The sequence below is a fragment of the Dioscorea cayenensis genome, chromosome 4 (genome assembly GCF_009730915.1).
Source record: "Dioscorea cayenensis subsp. rotundata cultivar TDr96_F1 chromosome 4, TDr96_F1_v2_PseudoChromosome.rev07_lg8_w22 25.fasta, whole genome shotgun sequence".
NCBI classification, from domain to species: domain Eukaryota; kingdom Viridiplantae; phylum Streptophyta; class Magnoliopsida; order Dioscoreales; family Dioscoreaceae; genus Dioscorea; species Dioscorea cayenensis.
This window is the reverse complement of record NC_052474.1, coordinates 735,650-757,557: the sequence shown is the minus strand read 5'-3', so window position 1 is coordinate 757,557 and position 21,908 is coordinate 735,650. Positions and strand designations below refer to the sequence as shown.

The 21,908-nt window shown below is 34.7% G+C and overlaps 3 protein-coding genes and 1 long non-coding RNA gene across 12 annotated transcripts; 1 reads left to right on the top strand and 3 right to left on the bottom strand.

Annotated features, from left to right (window-relative positions):
• Positions 1-19: 19 nt before the first annotated feature.
• LOC120258035 lies at positions 20-2,759 on the bottom strand. The gene is made up of 4 exons (XM_039265375.1): positions 2,340-2,759; positions 1,187-1,499; positions 680-773; positions 20-509 (listed from the first exon to the last, which is right to left on the bottom strand). The coding sequence occupies exons 1-4, from the start codon at positions 2,729-2,731 to the stop codon at positions 247-249; spliced, it is 1,062 nt and encodes a 353-aa protein (XP_039121309.1). The 5' UTR covers positions 2,732-2,759; the 3' UTR covers positions 20-246.
• A 2,128-nt stretch (positions 2,760-4,887) lies between these two features.
• Positions 4,888-7,443, top strand: LOC120257864 (60S ribosomal protein L15-1). Its single transcript, XM_039265150.1, has 4 exons — positions 4,888-4,980; positions 5,128-5,294; positions 6,713-6,910; positions 7,012-7,443. Exons 1-4 carry the CDS (start codon positions 4,977-4,979, stop codon positions 7,255-7,257), a joined length of 615 nt encoding a protein of 204 aa, XP_039121084.1. The 5' UTR covers positions 4,888-4,976; the 3' UTR covers positions 7,258-7,443.
• A 1,699-nt stretch (positions 7,444-9,142) lies between these two features.
• LOC120258070 (transcription factor GHD7-like) lies at positions 9,143-11,239 on the bottom strand. Its single transcript, XM_039265411.1, has 3 exons — positions 11,209-11,239; positions 10,766-11,175; positions 9,143-9,695 (listed from the first exon to the last, which is right to left on the bottom strand). The coding sequence occupies exons 2-3, from the start codon at positions 11,159-11,161 to the stop codon at positions 9,378-9,380; spliced, it is 714 nt and encodes a 237-aa protein (XP_039121345.1). The 5' UTR covers positions 11,162-11,175; positions 11,209-11,239; the 3' UTR covers positions 9,143-9,377.
• A 1,889-nt stretch (positions 11,240-13,128) lies between these two features.
• On the bottom strand, positions 13,129-21,019 carry LOC120259078. 9 transcript variants are annotated; one of them, XR_005536069.1, is made up of 7 exons: positions 20,706-20,911; positions 20,553-20,604; positions 19,395-19,483; positions 19,141-19,243; positions 18,759-18,883; positions 18,616-18,675; positions 13,825-16,191 (listed from the first exon to the last, which is right to left on the bottom strand). It is a non-coding gene; the product is annotated as an uncharacterized LOC120259078 (long non-coding RNA). The 9 variants fall into 9 exon arrangements; XR_005536070.1 differs by lacking the exons at positions 19,141-19,243; positions 19,395-19,483 and adding an exon at positions 13,129-13,344 and having other exon boundaries at positions 16,114-16,191; positions 20,706-20,903; XR_005536072.1 differs by lacking the exons at positions 19,141-19,243; positions 19,395-19,483 and adding an exon at positions 13,130-13,320 and having other exon boundaries at positions 16,114-16,191; positions 20,706-20,903.
• Positions 21,020-21,908: the final 889 nt, after the last annotated feature.

Genomic DNA, 21,908 nt, shown 5'->3' with positions numbered 1-21,908 from the left:
ACACAAAATAGTGTTGATATATTGCAAGAGACAACTGGAAACATATGCTTGTAATTATAGTGCATAAAGCAAAGGATTAATTGCATAAATAAAAGGGGCTTTAATTTGTTCACGTCACCGTTACTCAAACTTGCACCTTAGATATCAATCAATTTAAAAGAGAACTAATTGAAAATAGGTTAGCAGATCCCTAGCTATTGCAAGATCTACTAAGATGTCGAAAATTGACATGTCGGCGAGTGATTCTTAAGATCTCTGAACACGATGCACCACAACAATGATAAACAACATCACCACAATCTTCATGGGCAGTCCAAGTGCACTTTTAAAGGCTTCTGAATCACCAGCCTCATTAGAGTGAAACAGACTGCCCAGAAGCTTCCTGATTCGTTCAAACACCTCCACAATCTTTGCCTTGGTAGTGTTGACAGCCCACCCTACACCTCCACCACCACCACCACTGTGAGCATCATGACACTCAGGAGAGCTCTTGGGGTTAATGCCACCACCTGCACATTTAAGGTGGGAAAAAACAAATAGATCAGAGGGTTTAAACAAGTTGAAGAATCAGACTAAAAATTCAAGCAACAAAAACTTGAATAAGCAAGCAAGATGTTTAGAGCCTGAAAATCTCAAAGGATTTCAATTATCATGGTAAATGAAAAGGTTTTAAACAGACCTCCGTACAATGATTTCCTAAGTTCTTGCACCACTTCATTGTTCATCACCGCTTGCCATACGCCAATATCTGTTCCTATTGAAGAAACGAGCTTCTGCATGGAGAAAAGCCAAAGCAATGACCGAAGTAAGCCATAAAAAATTTCTATGCAATGTCTATGTTCAAATTAGAGCGAGATGATCAAATTCAAATAAGTTTAAATGACAAATACAAACAGAATTTCATGACATGCGCTTTAGCCAGAGAGAACTAAAACAGATGAGAATGGTCATATTTCAGTAGGTTGACATGACTTGAGAATGCAACCAAGTAGGGGGAATTAGTAAATAATGGAAGTAAAATATACTGGTAGAAACCATTAGAAACAACTGATGAGAAAAAGTAGAGGAAACCTAATTCTTGATACCACATGAGTGAAAAACTCGAGGAGGAGAAACAAACAACACTGATATTTTCCAAATTTATTAGTATAACAACAAAAACTCAAAAAAGCAGCAAAGAGATTACCTCCAAAGATGAATTTTGCTCTATTTGACGTAAAAAATTAATAACACCCATATGCCTCTGAATGTCAAAACCATTATGACTTCTCTCAATGTCAAGACAATTATTGGTATTAACCTCCAAGGTAGGTTCAGTCCAGTCTAAAACTGATGTGTCTGAAGGACCTTCGTGAATTGAATCATTATCCACTGAATCCTTGTCAACTGAAGAAACCTTGTCAGTTGAATCATCATCTGATGAATCTCTGTCCAATAAATCCTCACACCATGATTGTCTCCCATCTTCAGTGACCTGAGAAATATTGAACGGAAATATACTGCAAGATAACAAACAGGAAGTAAGCTGCAGGCAAGGAACAAGGATTGAAAAAAGCAACTTACATTAGATATTCTTCAATTCACTTTGTTTAGTTATTTCTTATGTTTAATCAGCATATGAACAGGTCATCATAACAAACCCACAGAAAGAATCAATAGATTAAAACTTTCATGACAGGAAGTTGTGTCTTATATTTATTCAACACATGAACAGGTCATGATAACGAAGCTCCCAAACTTTCATGATATAGTGTTCTAGTGTGTTTTATGTTTAATCATCTCCTGAAAGAATTTTTAGATTAAATCTTTCACAATATAAAGTGTTCTAGTGTGTCTTATGTTTAATCAACATATGATACAGATCATGATAAGAAACCTCCTGAAAGAATCAAAAGATTAAAACTTTCATAATATGAAGTGTTCTAGTGTGTTGAATCCAAATGGACTAGGCATATGGTGAAGATGAAGATGATAGCAAAGACACCAATAACCATTTAATTAGTTAAATACTAAAACAATTCAGAAAACCATTACCATCAGACTAAACGTAAACATCCACTATTTTTATTCAAACCCATCTTTGTCATCAAATGACATAGAATTCCATCAAGGTCATTGTCTTCAATAGTGACTGAATTATAATTAAACACCATTATCAACCAAAACCAATCAAAGAATACAAGACTAATTACACCCCAAAAAAAAAAAAAGTACACAAAAACAGAGATATGAAAATTAAATTAAGACTAAGCAAGTAAGAGAGCATTTACATGATAAAAATTCATCAAAAAGACGAAACTTTAGAAGAGAACTAAAAAGAAATAGATGAAGACACTCACTCATTGAAAGCAGAAATGGCCTCCTTGTACTCAACAATGGATGGAGCACGCCCAAAAACGTATTTCTCATAGAATTGCAACCCGCCATCATTGCCCTGCTTCTCAAGATTCTCAACCATATTCCAATCATCATCGGTGGAGCAAGGATAGGAACGCAACCCGGCCATAGAACCAGGGCGGGCAGGGGGAGGAGGAGGAGGAGGAGAAGTGGGTGAAGTCTGAGACGACGAAGATGATGACGATGAAGAGGCGAAAGCACCTACTGATCCCGTCCTGCCCCTGCCGCCTGCCTTCGGCGGCGATCGATTCAAGCCACCGACGCCGCCGACTGCCCGCCAAGTGCGCATGACCTCACCACCGCCCATTCCTCCTCCCGATCTTCTCATCATCATCTTTCACAGCGCTTTCTTTGTTCTCTCTTCGTTCTATTAATCCCTTTTTATATAAGCACTATCTAATCATTTATATATATATATATATATTTTTTATTATTATTATTATAAAGATAATGATGTATTATTTTTAAAATTTTAATTTAAATTAAGGAAATGCAACCCTTGATGATACGGCACGATGTTCGATATTAGCGAGGTGTCACGTTCTTAACAAATGTGGCATTTTTTTTCTTTTAGTTTCTCGTTTTATTTAAAAAATTAAAGGATGTGGATAAACTAGAATAAGAATTTCAAAATACAAATGTTTTGGCGAATGGATAAATTGTGATAAACAAAATCTATTAAGTATCTCTAATTTATAAAAAAAATAAATTAAAAAATTACTTTTTAAAAATATATATTCTAAATTTCACCATAAAATACATGAGATTGAATCCCTGAGTCGACAATACTGTTATTATTTATAATATTGTATATACATTGTAATATTATATATATATAATACTATAGCAGTACTGTTCATTCAATATTCACATAATCCCTTTTAGGAGGATATCATTTCCCTCTCCTCCAGAGTTATATAGATAGGGGATTTATTAACTCTGTTTAGGTCGTAAAATATTTTCTGTTGGGAATGTACAGAATTAGACTCTAACCCCTATATGTGACGTTTGACCGAGTTAATAAATCTTAAAAATCGTTAAGCCACCATAATTGATGCACCACTATACTTGCATGTCTCTTGATATGCCCTTGTAGTCTTTATACAAAAAAATATATATATAATAATAATAAAAAAATCCAACTCAAATTATATTAAAAACTCAAGTCAGAATTTGTTATAATTTTGAAAATTTATTTTTCTCCCTCATTTAGTTTATATTTTTAAATTTTTAATCGGGTAAATAATCTAATGACTTTTTCAATATAAAAAATAAAAATTAATTACAATTTTCCATTAAATAATATGTCTTGGGTTCCCGATTGGATTCCCTCTATTATTTCTCCCCTCAGAAATATCTGGGACCTCTGTTCCCGAGCCATCTTTTGGAATATCTGGCGCAACAACCGTATTTTTAACCAAAAATGCTCACAAACTTCTGTTACAATTTATAATACGGCTAATATGATTCTTTCTTTGGATCATCTGCAGATTCGACTCCCACTCTTTGATTGACTCGGAGGGTTCTCGGAAGATCAGCGTTCCCTTAAACTTCCTCGACTCCGGATCCTCCTGCTGCAGCGGTGATCGGGCGCCCGATCGAGTCGGGGAGTAGTCCGCTTTCCTCCTCCTCCGAGCTGGCTCGTGCCTCCATATGGTTGACTTGCACGGCCTGATTGCTCCTCTTTATCTTTCTTTTTGCTTTCCTTGCTTTTACTCTACTCATCTCCGGTGAGGATAACGGACTCACTAACTCCCTATGCTTGTTGCACTTTCTTTTTAGTCTTTGTTGCTTTTCAGTTTCTTTCCTTTTCAATAAATTTGTGGTTTATCCACTTTATTCAAAAAAAAATAAAATAAAAAAAATAATAATATGTCTTGTGAATAATACGTGCATATCCATGCATGCATGCATGCATGCGAAACAGCCTTGGCGGAAAGCAAAGTTGTCGTCTGTAACGCTGTCTTTCTTGTTTGTTTAGTTATTTAGATTTTTTTTTTTCTAATTTTGATTTATTTTATTAATAATTAATAAATAACCCAAAGTTGAAACTTTGTATCAGGCTTACCAAGTAAAACAAGAAGTATGTTCATAAATATAAGTTTTAAATTTCCCAAAGAGTTATTTATACATTTTATTTTACCAAGGGATGCATAAAAATCTTAAATTAGCCAGTGTATATCACATCATAATTTAAATTCAAAAGAGCTTTTGTGAAATTTTAATTATTTTTAAAAATTTTATTTTATTTATTTATTTAATATAAAAAAATTGATTAAATTTCCATGAGATGAATTAAACAAAGGAAGGCGAGACCGGGTTCCATTTAAAAAATAAATAATAATTTTCAACAGGAAAACTGAAATGAACGGCTATGATTGAAATCAAAAGAGAAACAATTGCACACGGATCACGAGGCATGGGTGACAGCCGTATCAACGGTCAGATGTCATCCTGGAGATCCGACGGTGAATATTTCACATCTTTCATATCCAAAACCCTCTCCTGGGTTCGCTTATAACCCGGGAACGCCATCATCCTCCGAGCAAACCCTAGGCGCCGCTTGCTCCTCCGCAGCCATGGGTGAGTCTCTATCCATCTCCATTCCCACGGATCAATGCGTTTTCATCGCCGATCCGTTGTTTCTTTTGGAAATTATTGGCAAAAACTGTTCCTTTTTGGTTTTTTAGCTGGCATTCATTGTTGATCTGATCTCTCTCTGGTTCTCAGGTGCGTACAAGTACGTATCGGAGCTATGGAGGAAGAAGCAGTCGGATGTGATGCGCTTCTTGCAAAGGGTGAGGTGCTGGGAGTACCGTCAGCATCCATCGATCGTGCGCGTCACTCGGCCCACGCGCCCTGACAAGGCTCGCCGTCTCGGTTACAAGGCCAAGCAGGTATCCTAATAAATGGTTCGCTTCTTGGTTCTAGTATTGATTTCCATCTACTTTTAAAAATTGATGAATTTATGGCTTCTGATTTAGTGTTGTTTGATACCAACTTAGTTTGTGAATGTCTGGTGAAGTTGCACATTGATGTCATAGTTTCTCGTTAGAATCCTTCTGAATTATTGAGTTTTAAAATTGTTATTTGCTGAGAATGTTGTTGTTTCTCGTGAACTCTTGAGATGCGTTCAAAACTAATATTGTCTCTTCTTGTTGATTGGGTAACTTCCATTCAAACTGTGTTACAGCCACCTTTTATGTTTTAAGATGCTAAGAGTTATATATATCTTAAGCTCTATTCATTGGAGAGTATCTGGGAATTCATGTAGCACAAATGAGAGTATTTGGGAATTTATGTAGCATAAATGTGTAATAATCTTAGTCTTTATATGCGAAATGTTATATGAATAGAATGAGAAGTGGAAGAATGAGAGGGGTAGATGGTCCTTGTCTTTCAAGTTCCATGTTTTCTGTCTGCCTTTTTCATTAAAATGGGAATGTGGGTTGTTTCTGTTTTGAATGTTTCTGATCATGGGGTTAAATTGATGTGCTTGAGTATGAGTGATTTTCCTTCTGGTCTTCGTCAAGGTTTAGAAACTGTTCCTATTGGTATCATTTGATTCTTGTCATTTCCATATATTATATCCTAGCATTGGCTTGTCCATGCAAATGCATGTTGATGACATGTTGAGGTGAGAATTTCTTGTCCACAATGTTCAGCAAGATAAAATATATATTTTGATCTTGTTGTGTGCTAATATTTTAACCACTAATTTCGTAGAGAATATTTGTGCAATACCGATCCCCTTTTATCATTCCACTCTGTTAGTACATTTGAGTCATTTGGCAGTGTTCTACCAGATAATCTATTCTAAGTTGTTAACAAGACCCCCTGTCATTAAAAAAAAAAAAAAAACATGCCTCTTACTAAGTACTTTTTAATGGTCCACAATATCTTGTGCAACCTAACTTGTGCTATTTCCTTTATGCAAAATTGGAGTTTCCCACTCACACTAGTGATGCTGATCGTTTTGATTCTCAATCTTACACAAATGAAACAAACTATCTTTCTTATCAGTAACAGCTGAGATTGAGTACTTTTGCTATCAAACTCTGAAACCTGTTACCTTCCAATGTGAGATTTAATCTCAAAGATGATCTTTTGACCTTAAAATTGTTGTATATCCATGAGGTTTTCTTCTTATGCCCTCCTCCACCGCCTCCTGGTATGTCCTTTGCTTTAATGTGCCACTTGCTTTTCTTGCTTCTTTGTTTTTAGTCTTTTTTGTTTTTGTTGTGTCTGATGATATCAGTTATATTTCTTAATTTTTTTTTCTCTAGATATTGAAAACTGTTCTCATTTCATACAGGGCTATGTTATTTATCGGGTCCGTGTTAGACGTGGTGGTAGGAAGAGACCTGTGCCAAAGGGTATTGTCTACGGGAAACCCAAGAATCAAGGTATCACTCAACTGAAGTTCCAGAGGAATAAGCGGTCAGTTGCTGAGGAGAGAGCTGGCAGAAAGCTTGGTGGACTTAAAGTTCTCAACTCCTACTGGATCAATGAGGTTAGCATATTGAAAACCTAACGGTTCTGTCAACTTACAGGTTATTTTTATTTCTTGTTACACCTAGTGCATGCACCCTTATGATTAGTTGTTCGTGACAGGATTCAACCTACAAGTATTTTGAGATTATCCTTGTTGACGCTGCTCACAATGCAATCCGCAATGACCCAAGGATCAACTGGATCTGCAAGGGTGTTCACAAGCATCGTGAGCTCCGGGGACTCACTTCAGCTGGTAAGAAGTACCGGGGCCTGCGGGGGAAAGGCCATTTGCATCACAAGGCCAGACCATCCCGCCGGGCTACATGGAAGAGGAACCAGACCTTGTCACTCCGGCGATATCGTTGAGCTATTGTGCTTGTTCTTCTTCATCCTATCATTTTATTTTACCCAGACTGGAAAAAGTTCGTCATCTGTCAATTTTGTCATTTCATGTTGTGTTGCAGGTTGAACTCTAATGTTGAAGAACTGATGTTTTCCTTTGCTACTTTCCCACATTTGAATGATTCAGTTATTTCATTTAATCTTGTTTTATTATACTGTTGCAAACTTACATCATCCACAGTGGTTATTGTGCGGTTTAAAATTTTTGCTGTAGGTTCTATCTCACCTGGAAGAGAAGTAAGCATGTTTACCTTGAGTGGGTAAATTTTGAAGTAACTAAAATTTTGCTCATTTTTATTTGATCATCAAATTTTAATTAGTATAAATTTTGTCATTTATTTCAACGATCAATAAATTAAGGATTTCAATGGCTGAAATTTTTTGATTTACTTTTTAATTAATTAAATTAAAATTAAGTAATTAAATTGATACAAATTGAAATTTAGTGATAAAAGTAAAATTTATTAAAAAATTTTAATCCTGAGTAAAGAAATTTCACTGTCATTATAAAAAAAAAACCTTTAGCTTGAGAATGTATATTATTAACTCAATAAATTATTTTAAAAAAAAACTCGAAGAAATTCATTCACATCTCCTTATTTGATTAATATTATATAAAATAATATTTTAATTCCTTAAAGAAAAAAAAAAAGAAAAGAAAATTGGATGGTCTTAAAAATTTGAAGAGATTCATGCATGCTGTGCCATTAGAAAGATCTTGTCACCTGTCAATCATCAACTTTCTTGGCTGCTCCAATGGCTACTATGTCTATGGCCATGAGAAAGATCTTCAACTTTATTTTTGTGGTCTGGATCAGAGGACTTTACCATAATTACAAATATTCATTGAACGGTTATTACGGAAAGAAAACTTTGGATATATATATATATATATTTATTCCATAACTTGGATTTAATAAATTCTTTTTAAATAATAATAATAATATAATATCAAGATAGTTTATGCAAAATAAAGTCTTTATATTTTTATGTGAAGTAAAATTCTTTTTTTTTTTTTCAGAATAATTATCTATTCTCATAAACAATAGACCTGTAAATTTGAGGATGAATTAGTATGAAGTGTAAAATATCCAACCATTATTATTATTATTATTATTATTATTGTTGTTGTTATTATTATTATTATTATTATTTTTCTTTTTAATAGTACTCTTGCACATTGAGTTGAGAACTTGAGATGAAGAGAAATAAGGACCACCTCAAGATGAATGGTGTGTTTGGGGTTGTGAGGTGATTAATAATTCAAAAGGATCCAAAACCAGCATTGCATAATCACATTAGCAACTCTCTCAATCTACTTTGAAAAAAGCTCAAGTGATATTGACAAAATTTTTGTTTTTTTGAGCTGGTGATACTTGCTTTTTATCTTGTTCTCATTGGACAAGACCCTTCACTAGTGGTGGTAGTCAGTAAGCTAAGCTCCAATATATCCATGTTGGCCCTCAAATTTCAAAATGGTCCTCTACCATCATTAAGAACATTCAAATCAAATGATTATTACTCTTCAAACAGATGAACAAAGATGAAGAAAATTAAATAATATCATCATAACTTTGTTATTCATTTACTTGAATCTAGCCATCTGATTTCACATGAAAGCAATCTTCTCTTTTCGTTTCCTCTCCTTTTCCACAGTTTTAAACATTTTTTTTTTTATGTTTTAAAAGTTTCAACATGACTTTTCTCTCTCAATCTCACACACACACACACACACATATTTATAGAAAAGAAAATTGATAACAAGATAAAGAAATTAAATTTTAACATGCAAGAGAGCCACAAATATATACCATATTAAAAAATAATAATAATTACAAGGAAGAAAGAATGAAAAATAGAAGGTCAAACCAGGTGCATGCTTACTACCTGTTTTGCTTATTAGATCATTTATACTTCTAGAAGTCAGCTTAATTTCAATCCTATAAAAACTAAACTAAAGAGCTAAATTAAACCACATAAAACCACCCACCACCCTATAATTATGAAGTAAAAATTAAGTTGAACCTCCATTAAATTATTCATGCATTGTTTGTAGATGACGAGCTTGTTGGTAGGTAGTAGCTTCAAGGATGGAACCAGCCAAGATCAAGTCTATCTTGATGATCATAAGAAGAAGGTTGATCTGATGGTTGGCTTGTCTCTGGAGTCTTAGCAAAGCGCCCTTTAATCCTTGGCCTCATCTCAGCATATGCCTTCCTTGAAGCATACCTTATTTGCTTCTCATATTTCCTCTTCTTCCTCTTTTCCTTGTACCTCATTACTTTGGCCTCTCTTTCCATTGTAGGGTCCCCTACTTGCCCGGAAGTCATGGCGTCGACGCCACTGCCTTCCTTTGCATTCCCGCTTGACGCATCGGTGAAGGTGCTGCCGGAGAATGACATCTACATATATATATAAGAATACAAATTAAGCTGGCATTATCATCATGAGGATATATATCCAATGGCACAACACAGTCACATGAAATAACAATTCAATATAATGCATTAGATTTATCAATACAATGTTTAGGTTGAGTGGTGTGTTTGTTTGGATTTAAGATGCTTATATGTTAATATGAATGGAACTTGGTAAGATTATAGTTTTAGTTAATTAGATGAAGATGTTGCTTGAAGTGTTTCTTGTATAAATTAATATTGAGAAATGCGTATGGATTAATCCACACAAACTAGAAAATGTGGTGGAGAGGAGAGATCTATACAAGCAATATCTACTAAAAAAAAAAGATAAAAACAGAAAAGACATGGCTAAATGACAGTTTGACATACAGTTAAAAATTCATTGGCTTTCGTAAACTTCACAAAGGTTATGAACTACATATAACTTTACAAGAAAATGGGATTTTGTTTCTTAAGGTATGTGTTTAAAACATATATGTTTCTGAACGAGAAGTCAAATGTTTATCCAAAGGCCATTTTGGTTCATGATCCAATATTGGACAAATAAGCCAACACTAATGGTGAAATTAAAAAAAGTAACCAAAAACAACTTTCTAAATATTTAATTTTATTTATAAAGTATTTGACCTTATTCTGAAGACACGTGTATATATATATACACACTAATACTACCATTGTCGCAGCTTCCCCAAAAACACCCCTAAAAAACAAAAAACAAGCCTCTCACTCTACACACAGCTCTACTAACCAAAGTTTTAAGAAATTCACAGAAAGAACTCTTAACCATAGCATTCACTATTTAACTCACAACCTACTGTACTAAGTACTAACTAAAACTATGAAGGTAAAGAAAAAGAAGAAATAGAAGAATGGGGAAGAAAAAAAATATAAATTAAAAAAAAAAAGGAAAAAGCTAGTACTAGCTAGTCCTATATATATATATATATATATTGATGCAGCTGCTGCTGCTGCTGAAGATGAAGATGATGATGATGATGATGATGATGATGAAAGTAAAAGCTGACAGGAAAAAAGCTGAAATCAAGACTCACAATGGTGGCGCTGGTGGAAGCTGCAGGGTGACCCATTGCAGGGACTTCAAGTGGCTGAGAGTGATGTTGGATTACATCAGGAGAGCTAGTAGAGTTGCTCAAACAAACATCAAAAGTAAGGCGTGCAGGGTTGCAAGCATGCCTCAAATCATCCAAATATTTGAAAGAAGGCCTTTCTTCAGGTGCTCTTGGTTCCGGAATCTTGGGTTCATTGAAGAGCCAAGCAACTGAGTCATCATGCCCAAAGAACTGAAACTCTTGCAATGAGTCTGGATCATGGTTGGTCTCCGGGAACAGTGGCACAGTGCGGTTGAGATCAGTGAACCCGTGCGTGCACGTGCCTTCCTTGTCACTAGACGCTCCACATCGTTCAGAAGTTGACATGGATGTTGTCATGAAGAAGAAGAAGAAGAAGAAGAAGAAGAAGAAGAAGAAGAAGAAGCTGTCAGTTAGAGTTGAGAGAAGAGAGAGTAGGCCAGGAAGAAGAAGAAGAAGAAGAAGAAGAAGAAGATGATGAGAGAGTTAAAAATGTGGGGGAGAGAGAGATGCTTAATGGAGACAAGAGGACCAATGGTAGAAGAGGAAGAGATATGAGAGTGAGGACTTCCCCATGCGTGGATGACTCTTTGCCACCTTTTATTCTGGTCTACTTTTTTTCCTTTTTCTTGCTTCTATTAATTAATTAATTAATTTTTATTTTTATTTTTTGTTTTGGTTTTTAGGAGATGAGGATTTGGAATATATACTCCACTTGTGGTTTCAGGCTCTCTTATGTGGATTTAGAATTCTGGTTCCCATGCCCGACAGTGACTTTGGCCTACCCGTGAGATCAGCTGCAGTTCTCTGTTGTAAGGAACATTGTGCAATGGGGCTAGATGTTTGCCACGTGTGAGTGGAACAAGGTTTGGTTGGTGAGATGGTGGTTGCCACATGATTTGGGATTTTGGTGAAACAAACTAGATTTCGGGCAGCACGGTCAGTGTGTGGATGTTGGACTGCTGACACGTGGTTTCTCCTGCTCCATAGATTCTTTAACAACTCCTCAAACCTTAATGTAATTATTATAATAATATATATATATATATATATGAGAGACTAATCAAGGATGCAATGCAATATTTTTATTTAATTATTTATTTATATATAGTTGAAAAAAGGTACGTACAACTGATGAAAAGATAAATCTCATTGTGTTTTATTTTTATTTTATATATAATACAACTACAAATCATGAGTTCCCTCATATTTGGAATCCAACAACAAGTGCCGTATAGAACAATATCTTTATATATGTGTATCATGTCCGATGCAAACCCAAATGCTATTTCAAATGGAGCAGTCCGTGCTTATTATGTTGAGAACATCGATCCAACGTGGCAGTAAATCATTGGGTGTCTCATCTGGTTAAAAGTTGGAGAGGATGGATGGTCGTACATGGAGGGCAGAGAGAGAGAGAGAGAGAGAGAGAGAGAGAGAGAGAGAGAGAAAGGTCATTTGACACGTAGAACAAACATACAGCTGTTTCGTATGGAATGCTGTGTTTGATTTGGCAATGCATTGAAAGAAAGGCACACCCTGCACGCCAACTACTAAGTGTCCTAAAGACAATGAATTTGATGAAAGAATCAAGAGAAAGAAGGAGAACCTCAGGCTTCCATTCATGTCAAAAGAAGTTTGGGTTGCAGAAGCATGTGGTTCTAGTGAAGGATAATAACTAGTGGCCGTTTCAAAGCCATACAATTTTTTGTCCAAGTTCTTAGTCACACTTAATTTGTCTTTTCATGGTCTAGACACACAACTCTACTCTCTATTTGCTTGCCTTTTTCTTTGTTGTTGGGGTAGAAAATAAATTATATAGTATGTGTCTTCAGGGGTGTGTCTATAGATGCTGTACAATGAGTGTGTTGCTTTCTTTTGCCAAAAAGAGATCACCAGGAATCTATAAATACTAGTTAGTGGAAGTCACATCTACTTTTATATGGGATGCTATTTGAAGTATTTGTTTGGTTCTATCCTCCTTGGGGTAATGATATTTTATACACTTAGGGAAGGAGAACATTAGATGGCTTTAAAGAGAAAAGAAATGCATGCAGAGTGTTGTTGGGTTCTACAAACAATGAAGATTAAAAGAGAGAAATGAAAAGATTTACACAAAAACTAACTCTACTCTTTTTTACTCATCATATATATAACAAGTTTTTCACACTAAAATTTTAAATATACTCGGAAAAAACTTTAACACATTCAAATTCTAATACATATAAATAATAATAATAATAATTTTAAATCTATTTTGTATAATATAATTGAGTTAGGCAGCCCAGCACTGAAGACACTAAAAAATATACGTAAATATAGAAGAGTTGTTACTCTGTAAACAATGCACTATAGATTTTAATGACAGTGTTAAGCCAAATGATATTGAACAATATTATATATATATATATATATATTCATGGTCCTATCTTTGCATATAAAGCTATACCAACAATAAGCCATTTGAATCGTCGGTGCCCTCCTTTTCTCTGCTCATCTATGTAACAACCACCTTTTCTCTTTTTGAAAAACATAATCAGCCTCTTCAATAACAACAATAATAAAAAAACAGTATAAACTTTGCAAAGTGGCTAGAAATTATAAGAATTATATGCATAAACCGTGAATGTGTTACTACTATAAGCAACATGCTTTATTAGAGCATGTACCAAAAATGGACTGATAAAAAATGTCGGCAAATGTCACAAAGAGGGACCAGAGGCAGACATTGCAACATGGACATTGAAAGGAAAAGTCTGATTATCATCAAGAGTTGATAAAAAATCAACACTAAATTTCTCATGTCTCTTGCAACGAGTATCACTCGGACCACCAAACCATACTTTGGCTTTTCACGAGACCTGGAAATTCATCAGTTCTGAATGCCCATTGGACCACTAAATCATCATACTCCACCCCTAAAGAGGACCAGATGTTTAGCTGATTCCTAATTATTCAGCTATATATATATATACATATTCTATATCTCATTTTATTTTTGTTTACCACCATTAGAAACACAAGAAAACAAACCTCTGTGCTCTTTTATTATTAATTTATCAAGGAAGAAAAGCAAGCTTTTATGGTGTACTAACACAGATTCAAAGTTCAAACCAAGCTTTCCTCCCATGAAGAGAGACCACACGTACTCTGAGACAATAAATTTGGAAGGGCCACACAACTGCAGTCCGGATAAGTTAGCATTATTGAGAACACTTTTTAAAGCATTAAAGTGAACATTAAAAAAAAAAAGAAAAAGAAAAATCGGATGACAACTTCGATGATTACAATGCAGCAAAAGCAAACAAGTACTATGGACAACAGTGTCTAGCTCTCTATCAGACCGAGATACATTTAGCTACGTTGGAGTAGAATATAATTTTTTAATCTACAATTAAGGAATTTCTTCACACTACAAGATTCGTGGAAAGGACAATTTCTAACAATTATTGCACCATATACATGATGATGCCTTTGTAGTAAAAAAAATGATCAAAAGCTCACTTTAGAAAGTACATCATATAATTTTTTTTTTCTACCCTTTTTTTTAAATTGAAACATTAGAAATACATATACTTGTGACTCTCATCATTATTGTTCTCTACCTGACCTGGCAAATGTTTGTAAGAAATTTAAATGAAATGGTAATCCATCAACCAACTAGAATCTACTTTTGAACCTCTATAACGTGAATGGTTGGCAAGGAACTTGTTCTACAGTGATAAAAAGGAAGGACGTAATACGGTAGAAGTGTATGTGCTCTATAAAATCAAATCAAACCAAAAGAAAAAAATGATATTGGAAAAAAATAAAAAAAATAGAAGAAAAAAAGTATTGGCTAGGAAAGGAGAAGGCATTGGGAAATGGCTGGATAAGCATAATTGGGCTAACACATCTAAGCCGGGAAAATATTCGAGAGCAACAAAAGTTAAAAAAAGGGAGGGGGTGGAGAGAAAAGAGAGGATGAGTAGGGGATATGCAAAATGGGGATTGGAAGGAGGGAGGGGGGTGAATCTTTTTCGAGCTTGTGAATGGATGACCCATTTGACTTTCCGGGTATCAAAAGGCAGCAGAGTAAGCACCACAGCTTTAGTGGAACAAGGGGAGGGAGAGACATGAAATCTTTTGCCTGGCTTAAAATTGTGGCAAAAAAGACCAAGCGTATCTTTTGAGAGGGCTTGGTTGGCTGGGCATGTAAAGGCTTCTCTCATGGTCACCACAAAAGCATGCCAATAAAGCATACAAGGTTATGCCCATCCACTTACGGTGGGGGTGGGATGTTCAAGCAATGTGTGCAGCAGGAGAGAGTTGGATCACAGTCTAAACAACGGCCGTGGGCTTGTGTGTATCACTTTGGATGATTTGTGTGGTGTGCATTGGTCTTATAATGATGTGGCACTAGATTTTTCTAACAAATATGATGATCAACATGCTGAATATCTTGAGGTAGCAGGGATATGGATGGGGGATATAATACCAGCCTTAGCTATTCCTATCATGTTAAAGAGAGAGAGAAAGAGAGAGAGAGAGATGTTCATTGGCATCTTGGGAGGGACTGGCTGGCCAACCAAAAACCAGAGGCTCAAAGCTGGGGAGAGATGCACATCAGGCTAAAACACAAAAGCCAGAAACAAAGCAGGAAAATAAGCATACTAAACAGTATTATTGGTAGATGACAGACATAATCGAGTTCAGTAATCAGTTCACCAGATTCTGAACTCAGACAAACAACTATCAGTTGAAAATGAAAATTGGGAGTCGACATGTCTTGCTGAATTAAACAAATAAATCCCAATAGCATACAAGTGCAAATGAAATTTCTTGATGCACTAATTGTGAAACAATACCTTGTAATTGTCCACTAGATAGAAGAAAAATATAGGACCAAGATTTGACCTCCTAATTAATTAGCAACATCAATCAGCAAATCATCTTACCTTGTAATTGTCTACTAACAAGCAATGAGCTCCTACACCATGCATTCAGAGTATTATACCATATTAAATAAATGGGACCATATAAATTTCAAGCTTAAGGTTGGATTAGGATCATTAGTACCATATAAAAATAGATAAAGTAGCACATCATTAAATGATGCAAGAAAAAAAAGGATCTAAGCATCTCAGTTATCTGTTTTGTGATGTTATTTGCTATCTCAATCACAAAACATGACAGGCACCCCAGCCTAATGAAAGCCACAATTGGGCACATAGTATGGCCCATCCTTTAGGTGGAACTAACAAAAGAATCAAATATCACAAGGTCTTAATTGTTGTTATCAGAAGTCTAAATCTCAGATGATAAGAAGTTACCTTAAAGTCTAGCAGTTATTTCTCAAATTAACTTCTTCAGCTAGGCCTTCTTCTGTGTGTGCAACGAATATGGCATGCCTGCAGGTTGAAAACAAACCCTAAATTAAAATAAATAAATAAATACATAAAGGAAGAAGAAGAAGAAGAAGAAGAAGAAGAAGAAGAAGAAGAAGAAGAAGAAGAAGAAGATATATATACATATATATATAAAATTCAAGGAAAGCACAGCATAACAAAGTTGCGAAAATAAATAAGTTCATTTTCAACATTAAGCTCTCTCCTAAAGGTGAATCAAACCTTTGAGCCCAGAAAGATCCTGAAAGGTAATTTAATTAAAATGAAGAAAGCAAATTCCCAAGATTTGCATATAAAAGTCCATCCTCAGAGGTAACCCATTTTCTTCTGAAGGCCTATCTAACCTTCATAGCAAGAAGTATCCAGAAAAGGCAATTTAATTCAATGAAGATGTCTGAAGATCGGCCATAAGATAAACCATCAAAAGTAAGAATCTATGCTATAGGTGAACCCATGAGTCAATAAGGATCCACAAAGGTAATTACTAGTGTGCAATAGACCTTCCAATACCAACAATAACACCAAATTTCCAAATCAAAAGTGTCTTGAAAAAGAAGAAAGGAGAATCCTTTTGAACATTTCTTAATTGGACCTGCAATAATTAAGTCATTTAATTTCCAAAGAAAATTCCAGTATAGTGTTGTCTAAATTTTACTTGAGACTTGTGCTTCATATGTACAGGTCAGCAATTGAAAGTCCATTAGATGAAGTAGCTGCTCTTACCAGTTCATCAAATAATATCAGACTCCAAGTTCAAAGGCAAAGAATATTAGACAAAATGTTCACACCAATTATAATATTTTTAGTGAACTTTGTAATGTATAATAAGCTAGAGATGATACCTGAGGAACATATTTCGTGTGAGGAAAGCAGTTCCTCTCATTTTTGTCAAAAAGTGAAACATAAAATAATGAGTGGAAGCCCTTTACAATATGAATTATACACCTTTTCATGTGTTACAATATCAAGGTGAAAGTCCACAATTGGTCAATGAGTTATACACAAAAGTTCATTTTGTTTGCGGAACATAAAAATTTTCATTTTCATGCCTAAACGACACAAATATGTCCATTTTGATTCTTAAACTACCCAGATATGTTCACGTTGATAGAAATCATTGGCTTTTCAGTATCAGAAAAACTAATATTTTGTCAATCCAACTCAATTTCAAAAAGTGATCATAGAAAGAACTCTATTGCTCACCATGTCACCAAAAGGATGTGGCATTTCATCATGATACCCTCTAGTGCATTGGCGAAGGAGAAAAACATTAGTTAAAATGGACAGGTAATGACAAAGTACGTTTTTAATGGCAACTAACGGTGAGGACTAATTTGTACCTCACACAAAAAGTTTTCCAATAACTTGATATGAGAGGAAAAGGCAGCTCTATAATTTGGATTTATAACCTTGCTCAACCTTAATCGTAAGAACTATTTACTATAAAGTATCTCTCTATTATTAAAACTACAGGAAGTAGCAAGCAGTGCTGCAATAAAAATCAGCTATAATGAATTGAAAAAAAGACAAAAAAAAACTTCACGAGAAATGGAAATAAAGCTTCAAGACAGCGTGTGTAGCCAGAGTTGTTCTCAAAATTGTCCCATGCTGACCAAGGTCCTATCAACCATCCTCAGAGAGGTAAATTGAGGAGGAATATAACAACCAATTTGTGGAAGAATAACTATCATGCAAACTAGTAAAAGATAAGCGCTCTTCCTACTCCAGGACAGAATGCATGACAATGATTAGAATTAGCATGCAATGAACCGGACAGTTTGAAAATTTTGTTGAAAAATGTTTCCAGTCACTAAATGAATACAATCTTAAAAAAATATAACATAAACTATAAAATTAAGGAAAAAATGCCTTCGCACATGCAATCATGTTTAATGTGCTTCAAAAGGGCATGAAATGTCGGGCTGCATGAGAAAACCAGCTAAAACAACCTTTTGTAGAATATAGTCGGATAGATGCTAGGTTAAAGTACATACAATAAAATCATTTTCACAATGAAGATGCTTTCCAGAATCACTTGGCATTGAACCATTATCTGCAGATTCAATCCCAGTCAGGCATTTTCTAAATGCTCACTTCAAGAATGTATGATTTTTAAAAAGTATCAATAACATAAACCTGTGAAATCTTGTCAGGTATAGTGCCCAACAGGTTTGGTGCATATTGTATGTGCACATGAATTCACCATCATGTTAGCAGTCACTAAATGAAGATATCTTTAAAACTATAGCATAACTGTAAAGTTATTTAAAAAAAAAAATGCCTCCACACTTTATTGGTCCCAAGACAACAAGCATGTTTGATATGTAACAAAAGGGCACAAACTGTTGGGCTGCATGAAGAAACCCAACTGAATCAACCTTTTGTACAAGATAGTCAGATAGATGCTAGGATAAAGAGAATACATACAATAACATCATTGAAGCTTCATATGGCGCCTTCCAGTATCAATTGCCATCGGACCATTATCTGCAGAGTCAGATTGCAGTCATGTATTTCCTAAATGCTTACTTCAAGAATGAAAATTTTTGAAAAGCATCAATAACATAAACCTGTAAATTCTTGTCCATACAACGACCAAATGGCAGTGCCACACATGATATGATGCAATAAGATCAATCTTTACTGGAATTGAATGACAAGGGGAAATGGCTTCCAGTAGTTTATACTTAAAGCACTACAAAGTCAATTTGAAAAAAGGATTAAAAATGACCAAAATTAAGCACACATCAGTTATTAATCAAAAGTTTTACAAAGTGTGCCACCATATTTAAGACCAACATGACAGCACAAAACATAAACTGCAAGCTCATTGGAGATACTGCTTCACATGGAAATGTCTTTTCACAACCAACATAAATCAGTCATTAAATGCCTATGAAAAGATTAACTAGTGTGCCAGGTTATATAAAGCAATTCACTCAAGAGGCATACTCTTGTAAGTTGAAATAAGATCTATGGCACCATCTCTTTCTTGGTGCACTTATGAAGGCTGCCAAGGTGATAATGATAGCATCTTGGTGGAAGTAAATGGAATCTGTTAAGTCATTGAGCAACATGACATGAATTCACAATGAAATTTGATTGCTCAGAGATAAATACTAGTACACATGAAAGTAGATTAGACAATTTCCCTCCATGAGTGATGTTAGGCCTCAATCCAGAACAAAAGAAAAAGAGATAGTCACATTGAAATTTGCTTGCTCAGAGATACATAAAAGCACCAATGAAAGTAGATGAGACAGTTCCCCAATGAGTGAGATGTTGGGACTCAATCCTGAACAAAAGGAAGATGACATAGCCATAGTTGATCAAGTCATCAAACAAGAAGCCAAGAAGCACTATTTGTGCTATTTTGGCTCTTCAATAAACATGCAAGAAAGGCAAAATAACTAGTGAAATTGTTTGATCTATATGCTGCAGAAGCATGTTGCTAGTGACAATCATTAATTTTTAAGGACAATTGACTCAATAATCACATTATGCACAAAAGCAGAGAATATATGGTCAAGAAGATTTCCAAAAATATATCATGTGATGACATCTTACATGAGATAAGGCATCCTTCAAAATCATCATAACCGTTCTCAAATATGCACAGGAGCTTATATTTGATAAAGAATACTACAAACAACATATGCAGTAAGGATGTGACCTTTAACAATGCACTAAAATAAAAAATAAAAAAACATAAAAAACATATATGAATTTGTGGAGGGGTGATTTCAATACTTACCTGAAGAAAACCATGATAATACAAAAAGACCTCAATCTCAAACCCAAATAAAACGTAATCAGAAACACCCAAACAATGTTGAAGAATCAAAATATTTCTTCTATAGAACTTTCTATCGAAACATTCCACACTATATCTCAAGAACCTATGAACCCTTCCCAGGTTCCAAGAGTCCCCAGATGGTTGTCAAAACCAAGAACCTCACAGTATATGACCCATTCCTGATTTCCAGAAAACAATCAGGAAGATCCAAAAAACATTCAGCACGCAACAGTAAATCAACATTCAAATGGGGATTTCTAGACAAAGAACCTCAAGAAAATCATATGTAAATTGATAGAGGGACGATAGCAATACTCATCAGAAGAAAACCATAAAATATATGTATCTCAAAACCAAATTAAAAGCAATCAACAAATCTTGTTAAAATAACCAGAAAAATTTTGTTGGTAAACCTTTAGATCAGAAAAACTTCATATTACATCATAAGAACCCCACAAATATGAATGGGGGTTTCTAACTTCAAGAAATCCGCAACATTGAAGAATCTATCTCAACAAGACCATAAAAATCATATACAAATTCATGGAGTGATGTTTGTTATACTCACAGAGAAAACCCCTTCCAGATTCCATGAGCTCGTCAGCAAGAACTCTGCGATACTAAAAGAAAACACAAAACCCATTTCAAGCAACCATGAATTCCCAGTTTAATCATTAGTTTTCAAGAAAAAAACAATATAACATCAAAAATTCAAGATCACCAGAGATCTGAACTCTTCCTCTCACCCGAAGCGAAAAATCACAATGGATCAACTGAAAAAACCCAGATCACAAAGGATCAGCTCAAGTAATTCAAAGAGACAAAGCGAGAAAGGAGAGAAGAAGTAGGGAAAGAAGTCATTATCTCTATTGTCGATCACCAAAAAGAGAAAGAGAGTGAGAGAGAGAGAGAGAGAGAGAGAGAGAGGATTCACTATCTCTATTCTCCATCAGCACGCGCATTGTCGCCATGCTTGGTCTCAATCTTCGTCTTTCGTGGGAGGAGTGCGCGATGAATCGATGATGAGCGGGACGAGCATTGCGAAGATAGCCGTTAGAATCCACAGAATATTATTAAATAAAAAATATATATTAAAATTAAATATACTAAGGTTTTAATTGTAACACTTTAATACCCTGTAATTTAAACTGTTTAAAAAAAACAAAAAAAGTCAAAACACTTAACTCTGTTAACTTAACATAAAATTACCTTTTGCCATTATTTATTTTACTAAAATATTTGTATAGTGTTTAAAAATCATTCAAGTTATAATTAGAGGTAGAATTGAATGGTTTTTAATTAGCACTCGTTTTAATAATGTAAATAAGGCAAAAAAAATAAATGCAGATTTAAATCAACAAAGTTAAATATTTTTTTGACATTTTTTTTACAAATAAGATTACATAATAGTAAAGTATTACAACTCAAATCACAAATTTTAAATTGATAAAAAGGCAAACCACAATGAGGGGGTTTTGAAGAGTATTGAAAGGTAAGGTTGTTAGAGTTAAATGGAGAGTATCGTATGAGAAAGTTAAATGGAGAGTATCGTATGAGAAGGTTAAATGGGGGGTTCTCAACCCTTCATTTAACTCTCATTTCTCAACCCTCTAAATTGAAATTGAGGGGTTGAGAAGGTTTTAAATTTTTATTGGATGAAAATGCCCTCAATCTTTCTAAATAATTACATCAATGTTCTTTTATAAAAGTTGATGAATTCTATAGCCAACCAACCATGGTAATCCACGATACACATTATTAACACACTCTTCAACAGCCGGATCTTTGCCGGAACTTCACCGAAAAACGTCAATTTGTGGATACTTTATTGGAACATTGTCGAAACTCCACCTCTATTTATATGTTTTTCATTTTTTTTCATGTATCTTCTCAATTCCTAGTTTGAATACTTAGTTTGTTCTGG